At 35.3% G+C, this 9,934-nt stretch overlaps 1 protein-coding gene across 1 annotated transcript in view; it reads left to right on the top strand.

Moving 5' to 3' along the window:
• The first annotated feature begins 5,129 nt into the window (after window positions 1–5,129).
• Window positions 5,130–9,934, top strand: part of LOC105625889 (E3 ubiquitin-protein ligase MYLIP) — a 107,415-nt gene continuing 102,610 nt past the window's right edge. The window contains exon 1 of the mRNA XM_012207200.1: window positions 5,130–5,249. Within this exon, the coding sequence (XP_012062590.1) occupies window positions 5,130–5,249 (120 nt within the window). The remainder of the gene's footprint in view (window positions 5,250–9,934) is intronic.

Genomic DNA, 9,934 nt, shown 5'->3' with positions numbered 1-9,934 from the left:
ATGCTTCTGCCTATCGTTCCACACTAAATTTCGTGTCCGTTATGCCCGTTATCGACCATGTCGTCGCGGCTTAACAATAATTGGTTTTTGAATCTCGGTAACACACGTGTTACAACCGAGCAGCTTCCCCTTCGCTCCCGAAGGGAAAATCTAATCGCCGGCTTTCAATCCAGGTCGGATCTGTAGCGGAGCACCAATATGATGCTCGGATATAATCACGTGCTCTCTTATTGATGAAAAAATAAAATTTCCATTCCTGGACATCGCATCAAATTGGATTTGCAATCTCGCGATATCATGTGGCGTAAAATATTATGGAGTTACAGATTATGTAACGGAGTTACATATTTCTTGTTTATTTGAAACATCAACGTTCAATAGATCCGATTTAATAGACTGATTTAATAGGACTTTAATCCGATTTTATCAAGTTTAATAAAATTGAAATATAGCATATTGTTGATGGACTGACAATAACGCGCATGAAAAATATGTTCGATAGATATAAATACGAATATAGAATACAGAAAAACCGGGGATTTTGTTTCTGTTTTATCAAGAATTCGCATTTGAAAGACAAAATATTACATTATGATGCTTATAACAATTCATGGAGTGTTAAACTTTTTTCTAGAATTAAAGAATTAGAATGATAAATTAGTAAAATTGTTTGAGAGCCTATCACTTTGATTAAATCTTCAGCTTATTTTAGGAACTGAGGCTTTTCCTCCTTCGTTGATCGAAAGAAGAATCCTTAAAGAATTGTTCGTCTCGAGATAGATAAGTGTTCCGAACTCCTCGGAACTGGAAACTAAGTTTAATGTTACAGTTGGGAATTGAAAGTTCTTAATGGACTTCTGTTGAATGAGTTTAAATACGATTTCGGGGTCGATGATCGAAAATGCACCCGAATACTCACCGCGAAGCGGTTGATCGAATCGTCACCTGCATGCCACGGCAATATCTACGGTGGATATATACCATTGACCGCTTGCTATGCCCATTTTGACTGTATTTCAACGGGAATTATCAATCATCGCGATTAATTAAGTTAACCTAATTAAGACCACAGAGAATGATGGCCAACGAGTTTGAAAACAATTATTGCGTTACATTTTCAATTATCACGCGGGCAGCGATTATTGCAAACCATTTTGCCATTTGAGTATTATCTGCAATCGCTTTTTTTAAATATAAATATAATAACATTGATGAGTCAATGATTAAGTGACTGTAATGTAAATGGTGCATATTATATATATGGCAATGATATCTTTGAATATTTTTACGTTCACTAACTAATTGGCACATAAATTATAATCATTTGGTTTGAAACGAATCGGCTAATAATTATTTTTACTTGCGATTGTTATCGATATCTCAATGTCTGCTTTATATGTCGATTAAATAGCCAAGTGATTTACGAAACCACCGACTATAACTCGCGCGCTTTAGATAAGTACATTTACATTGCAACAATATTTATAGTCGTTCTGTTGATAACTGGCTGTGCCACATACATGCTCTGCAAATATTGAGTATAAATAGATTGGATTGTTAAAGTTTCACTTACAGAATTTGCAGATAAATATCGTCATATATATGTTTCATGATAGAGAGAAAGAGAGAGAGAAGGGTTTATTTAATAATTATATATTTTTTAAGTCATTAGGATATTGACATTTTAGATAATAGCAATTTTACTAATATAACATATAATAACAGTTTCGTAAAATTCGCGAAGAATCCCTCCCTTGTTTTGTATTAGAAAGCGTTTGCGACTCTGCAAAGCCACCGTTAGTGGAGTTCCATTGAAGCAGGAAATTACATTACATGGACAAACCGGAAATAACACGATGAAGCGACCCACTTGGATGTACCGATGTAGCGCTTCCATAAGGAAGGAAATCCTGTCTCCCTGATTCGTGATATTCGCCAACATTCGCGTTTTATCAGTATAAATCTGGGCAACAAGATATCTATATACAAAAGAAGACTAGCGTTGCGATCGTAGATCTGTGAGAAAAAATTGTCGTTTAAATACAGAATTTCTTTAATTTTTTAGTATTATATGAGGTGCGTTCCATTAGGCGCTTCATGAGGCGCTAACATTCATGAGCATCACTTGTTCTTGTTTAATATTTGATAAATAACAAGAACGAAATAATTCCAAGAGCTGTGAGCAACAAATGGAACGCAGCTATGATATTCTTTTACAAATAATAATTAATAGTATCTAAATTTATATAAAAAAATTACGCGTTTTGTTATTACGATGAGCTATTCTTCAACTCGCGCTTCGTGTAATACATAATGTGGTTGTAATGTAGATCTCTTCTATTTTTCAGGTGAGTATGTTTACAGCCCGAACTTTTTAAGTCGCGCATAGTGTGCATCCTGAGAATTCTTTCGTGAGTGCCATAGAAAAATTTTTCAAGAGGTGAGTCACGCGTATACGACATATCTTCATCCTCCAGCGTATATCGTTGGCACGTACATCCGTTTACTAAATGCAAGCCGTTCTTTTATAAGAGATTGCTTTTATCTCGTGTCCTCCGAGAACGACTATTTAATTCGCGAACTTTCGCGAAGTAAACCTTGTTAGAATAGGAAATCCGCAAAGAACATTTGTACAGAAGTCCATCGAGAAGATGGCTAAAGTTACGTTCGACAATATTTGGGATAACTTTGCAACTTTATATAATATTATGATAACAATATTATAACAATATATCTAATACAATTTTATATGGCACAGGTAACGAAGTGAAATTTCTACTTAATTTAAATAATTTAATTGGAATATAATTACAATGTTTCTCTACAGTTATACGAAAGAAAGTTTTTATTGAAATAGCTAAAAATTTAGCTAGATACAAATTTGGAAATAATTTCATTTGGAACATTAATTAAAATAATAATTTCCAGGACGCTTAAACTAGCCGCTAATGAATGCCGTTAAAACTTTTTGTAGCATATCATCAATGTTTAACCGTTTTACGTAGTTACTTCGATGGTGGAAAAACAAAATTATTTTCAATTCTATATTTAGTTAAATTTTTACATTTTTACTTCATCAAAGCCATATTTTCCATGTATGAATGTATCACTAATATAACGTTATCTCGTGTGTCCAAAAACTCAATTTAGTATAACATTGAAATAATCTTTGTCGAAGATGCCGACAAACATCGCGATTGTTCCCATTACTCGGAAATCCTACAAAAATACGAGTATAGAATGGAAAGAAACGAGGAACTGTAGAACTGTGACTGACCGTAATGGCACGCCAACCCTAAAGAGATCTATCTATCTATCTATCCTAAAAAGGAAAGCGCATGAGGCAAGTCGACCGAGAAAATCGGTGTTCGCGTGGTCGCGACATGCCATTATCGAAGGGCTCAAGTGGCCCTCCATTCTTTCTTTCTTTTCTGGATTTATCGTTATCTTCCGTTGATAGCTTCTCTATCTGGTCGCGTTGATCATGGGTCTATAGGTGCTAGAACTATCCCCACAAGACAACGGGATATAAAACGTTCCGTATGGTGTAAAGCCTTTACAACGAGAACATTTCTAAGAACAAATTGTGCTCATTCTTCGGCATTCGGGCTGTTCGACCGTTTATACTAGAGATATTTATTTGGAAATACCGAAGAAACTTCGTTAAATATTTGCGCTTGCAAACGTACGTTCTACCGAAATAAACTCGCAAAAGAATTTTCGCAAATATTTTAGGAAGTTGAACAAGTATTTATTTCATCGATTATTATTTATTTCTAATAAATTGAATGTCAGAAAAATATTAATTAATTCTTCAGACTTTTATATTTTTTCAGTTTTAACTGTGTTTTTTTTGATATTTTTTTTCCAAGTTCAACGAGTTGCTCATCACGGATAGATGAATAAATATAAAACATGGCAAATATTTTGTAAATATGATGAGTTTATTTAGCGCGAAGCTTACAAACTGGAGCTCCAAACTGGAGCTTTTTCTGAAATACGTGAATAATAATTTACGAGATTTAAAAAGGCAATAAAATATATGTATAAAGTATTAATAAAATAGTATCGGTGATACAGTTTTGATAATCACGTGAACTTAAAGAACACTTGCAGTAGAGAGATTTCTTTTAGAGAGGAAATTCTAGGTTTATGATCGGCGTCACTTCATTAGAGAGTCAAAGTTTCACAGAAATTGCACACGCGAAATTCCTTTCAACTATCTTAACGCGCGAAAACGTCATTCAAGTTCGTCTTAAAAGCTAACGGGGTTGTAATGCTGAGATTGTAATGTTTTAAAAAACATTTACGTTTTGCTAACTTGTCTTTTCTTTTTCGTGTCTTTTAACTACACATTTTAGCATTTATTTTAAAAATAACATACGTCAGACATTAAAGTTTATTTTACAAATTATTCTGTACGTTTCAAAGATTTACACGCTTCGTTTGTGTTCGTTTCATATTTTTGTATATTTTTTATTGATTAAACGCCAATCTCTCTTTCTAAACTTATTAAAAAATAACAAGTAAATGACAAGTAAAGGAAAATCTTCGAAAAAGAGAAGAATGGACAAAGGTCATTTTTTTTTGTCATTTAACTAGGAGAAAGATGAAGATCGTCCGAAGCGCGCGCAATTACTTAGGTCAACCTCAAGTCGTACCCTTTTCAAACGATCACTTCATTTAGACATACACTTTCTCTTCTGCCTTTCCCTCGGGCACTTTTACGATGAAAAATATACCGAGATGAAACACCCGAAGAGGAAATTTTCTGTTTACTCATGGCGTGTTTAGCCTACACGATTAACATGAAGATACAGCAAAATTCTGCCGTTATCCAAAATATAGAATATTTTCAACTATGAAAATATTTATAAATATTTTCCATCCTCAGCTAATCGCGTTATTTTTTATGCGTTGCGACAGAAATTTTCAAATACGATTTTGCTTTATATTGCAAAGAATTGTATTACGATCGAAAATCAAAAACGCATGCTCGCAAAACCATAAATTGTCGTAGACCCATGCCATGCGCATGCTGCATCATACATATATCTCTTCAGGAATCTTCTCGAGCGTGATGCTGCGTCTCGTAGATACGGCAAGACGCGCAGCGGGGAGAAAATCAAATGGTGGAAACATTCCAGTGGTTGAGAGCGAAATGTAATTCCACGGAGATCATGTTCGCGGCGTTTACAGGGACATGTATTCGCCCTGAGGAGGATACTGAGCTACCGCGTCCCAACGCGGTAACTGAGATTCTATTTCGAGGGCTTCGCTTCTCTCTCTCTCTCTCTCTCCCCATCTCCTCGCGTTTCTTGATTAAAAGTGCCGGCTGAGGAAAATTGCAGGCAGCGTCAGGTCCCGTCCTCCCTGACGTCGTAACGCGACTGTTTGTTCGTTTTATCAGATCTTCGCGAAAACATACTTTTACTCGTGATAAGACAGAAGTCTTATTAGCGTTATATTCTTGGTAAAATATATATTTTTTTTTCAGATGCGATTTTTAGCTGCTATTCTAACAGCATATGACATATAATTTGTCGGAATTCGCCGGAAAAGCGGAGGTTTCAAAATATTTAGCGTACTCCTGGGAGTCGGAGGCGAAAGTAAATAGAATTATAAGATCATACTTTCACATGTTACTAAGAACACTAGAGGGAAAACGGTGTTGATTGAGCGCTTTATGACGAGTTAACTATTTCAAGCGCGTACGCTCGGGTGAATAGCGTCGAGCCGTCTATTTCAACGTACAGATCTCGATTCGACGAGGAACCGGCGAAGAAGAGCTAGGAGGGCTATGAATACATTCGTACCACACGTTCAGAACGTGCCGCAACAGAAGAAACGTGGTCCGCCAGCTGTTCTCATTGCATGTACATTCACCTTATTACGCGAACGCGAGAGATTTTCTGTGGATCACGGCTAGATCACGTGCACTTTATTCAGCATGCGAGAACGTCGCGAGAATTGTTACATTAGACAGAATCGTAATTAAATTATTCTACGGAGAATTATACGGAGAATACCGCAGTAAATAGCCACGAGCGATGATGTCTTGTTATCCACGTCAGAAGAATCTGGATTTCAACTTTATTAGTTACTCATTTTATGATAAAGATATGAACGTTGTCCGCAATTATTCATTTATTTATCTATTTGACTATTCTCTTTGAATTTATATTGGAATGTCAATGACATTCTAGCACTCAGTTTGAATGTTCTAAAAATTTTAATGATCTGACAAAATTATTTTCAAATCTATATCTAACTAAATTTTTGAATACTTCAGTAAAATCGTTTCCTCCGTATAGGTCGATTTTTTAAGTTTTTGCTTCTAGATTATATTCTAGATTATATTAATATTTATAAATTATAAAGAATTTTTGTGTGAACTTGCGTACTTTTATCGCGCGCATTTATTTAGCATAATTTATCTTTATTGCATGTCATCCACTTCGAATATATTTTCGAATACCTGAATATATTTCATTCGAGCATGCAAATTTGTGCCGCAGTTGTGTGTAGAAACACGACCCAGATGATATATTATAGACTACAGAAAAATTGCCGAGAGTTTACTTGCGATCGTAACATTCTCTCGAAAATCCTTCCGTCATATAAACAACACAGAAAATCGTATGACAACATATTTTGCGGTCGCGAGCCGTACTCTGTATCTGAAAACGTTCTACGCCTCAGTACAAGGCGCGCAATAATTTCTCTGTAAATGGGTGTAGCGGCTGATAATATCTTCAAGTGTGGTTGTAAATCATAACGAAAGTCGAGAACGTGAAGTAAATGGAAACTATCTTATCCCGTTATCAATTTTCGGGCTGTCAACCGCATTTCTGTTATCGAGATTTGCTCGCTCCTATCGATTATCTTGCACGATTCTCTTGCAGTTATTCTTGCGATGATTCGTTCGAGGAACGACAGATTGTGGTTCTAATTACTTATCAAAAGAATATTGATGCAATCGTCTTGAGCATTTTATCGTGAAGTTTTGATCATATCTACGATTTAATTACGGTTTGCTTGTGAGTTACGCGATTAAACAGAGTGTAAATAATAATTTCTGTTATAATGTACTTTGCAAACTCTCTCAATAATAGTAATCAATTTCCGTTTCTCTTAAGCATACGCGTGAGCAAATATTTCTCGACGCGAGTTAGTCGAGAGATTTCAATTTCCTCGCAAAATACTCCCATTACACGCCGAATAGGTTCTTGTACGAAGAGTGTAAACACCTATATAAGACAACGAAAAGGAGATGCAGCCACTATTTCTGCAATATTACAAAGTTCCTCTGATCTACCTTCTCGAGCTTATAGTTGGCAATCGTAGTGAAATGCGAGAAGGAATCGAGGATCGACGCAAGTAAGGGCGCCGAGGGAAAAGGCAGAGATAGAAGGAGAACAAGCAAGATACTACGGCAATAGAACGGAGCATCTGCACGGACGAACGACTTTCGGATACGAATCAGCTCAAGACGATTAAGAACCTGAAAGGGTAAGAGGAAGAGAGAAGGATGGCGATCAGCAGATTGAGTAGGTGGTCCTGATCGAGATCGGAGTTGCTTTAGGTCGGAATCCGTTGCTTCGGGTCGTTGACTCTAACTATTGCGATTAATATTAAAGTCTGATCTATCGTTGCTTTTAATCTTCGCTTATTCCCATTTAGTTTTTCTGTTCATCCATTATTCCGTATGTCGTATAACGTTATTAATAACGTGTGACACATTTCCATTTATTATATTCATTTTCAACACATAGTGGCAATTAATTGTACGTTTTATCTTTTAAATTATATTTTATTTATCAATCTTATTGCTCCGTAAAGACTCGTCTCTATTGAAGTTCGTGTCGATGAAGATCGTGCCGATCAATTTCAGTAGAGATAAGCCTTAACGAAACTCTGATGTACTATAACTTCAATGTATCGTAATTCTGTATTGAGAAGGTGGCTATGTTGGCTATCGAAGATCGGAGCAGTACATACACTTTGGCCGCTATTCAATTTCTTACGTTCGAGTTTCTTGAGATCTCTCACATCTCCTCCAACCCGAAACTTTTCAGACACGTGCCCAGGATCTGGGATGCTGCACGTTCTCTCAGCGCGGAGTGCTCATTTCTCTTCGTCTTCGATCTAGCGGCATCGAGTCCCGTTTGATGCCTAGAATCGAATGGCAGATGTCTTTTCGAATTCTCCTTCGAGAGCGTCTCAGGTTGCCTCTGACTTTCTCACGCCGTATTTTATGTCATTCGCCATTAACCGCGTTACACCTTCTGTCTCGGTTGATTACACATATCGCGCAGTGTCACGACATGAAATTTAGTATCGCAAAAAAATTGACAGCTCTTTTGAAATTGAATAACGAGAATATAGCTACATTCTTAATTTATCGATAGATTTTTGTACATCTGACGTAACTGACAATAAATAAAGTAATGTCTGTTTATATATTATATATATAAAAACATAGAAAAATATATAAATATGTAAATATATAATACATATTCAAGTATATAAAGAATAATAAATTATTTATAGGCAAAAAAAAACATTTTGAAACATTATAAAATTAATGGATAAATTAATTGATAAATTGTTTTATTAATAAAAAACAAAAAACAAAAAAAAAATGAAAACGAAATTATAAATCAGCATATAATTTGTAAGCTATCTTGTCAGCTATAACAAGATTTTAAATTTCTACAATGATTCTCTGATTAGTCAAGATATTTCCATAATGTTTAGTAATGATTTAATAAAATCTAAAGATGATAAAGATCATTTAAATATGATTTACGCTGGAATATATTAATGTACAAGTGATATTTTTTATTAATTTCGGATGACAAAGTCTAGAAAATTCGAGATTTTATTCTCTGTTTCGAGTTTTTGATATGTGACGAAGCTGGCGAAGTGAATTTCGAAATGATACTAGCGAACGTTAATTACTACAGAATGTTTTCGAAATGTAATCAGCTGTGTTGGGTGAAAGTAGTCGGAGTTGACCTATATATGTGCAGAATCTTCCTCGTGGGAGGCAACTTAAAGTGCACTTTGGACTTTAGTGATGGCTCTTTCCAATCTGTCATATTACGTCTTTTCGATTTTCTCTTTCGTGAAAAAATATACACAAGATTCACAGATAGAATATCGAAGAGGCATTTAATCTTTTAATTTGAGGACAGCTTCTCTCAACCCTTGCCAATCGTTATTTATTTTTCTAGTTTCTATGAATTTAGATAATATACAAAATAAAAGAAATTATTACAAAATTACAAAAACTGATTCACGGTTTTCAAATCTTTTTGAACAATTTTTTTTATATAATCTATGATTATTTCGCCACAAGGTATATAAATGTGTACCGGAATATATTCAGCAAAATTTAATTTTGTTTGCATTGTGAGTGCGTTTGATATTTTCGTTTGAGTTAAATGAACAAAACGAATTCACGATTTAATGCAGTAACGCTACAGCGATTGTAAAATTATTTGTTTCTCTTGTGCCTGCACATTCTCCCGCTTCCCCTCGCTCCGTTTATGAAAGACGTAAATCAGATTTAGTCGTTCTTCGAAAGCGAATATTATACTCAGGAATGTAACATATCCTTTATATCCCTCAAATCTTGCCAAGCCTCAAATCTTGCGGTGGAGGCAGCGTTGAGCTATCGATTGAATGCGAAATATGCTTCGTTGCGTAAACGCCTGTCCTTTACTGCGGGATCTTCATTTGACCAAGGAAGCAATATACAAAGAAGGAGGGAGGAGGGGGGGAAAGAGAGAGAGAGAGAGAGAGAGAGAGAGAGAGAGAGAGAGAGAGAGAGAGAGTAGTAGTAGTAGTAAGTAGTAGTTACTATAGTATATAGTAGTAGTAATAAGTAAGTAATAGTAGTAGTAGTATAACTAAATTTAATTAATTA

Source organism: Atta cephalotes (assembly GCF_000143395.1).
Source record: "Atta cephalotes unplaced genomic scaffold scaffold00004, whole genome shotgun sequence".
Classification (NCBI taxonomy): Eukaryota; Metazoa; Arthropoda; class Insecta; order Hymenoptera; family Formicidae; genus Atta; species Atta cephalotes.
The sequence above is the reverse complement of the archived record's forward strand: the minus strand, read 5'-3'. Positions and strand labels throughout refer to the sequence as shown.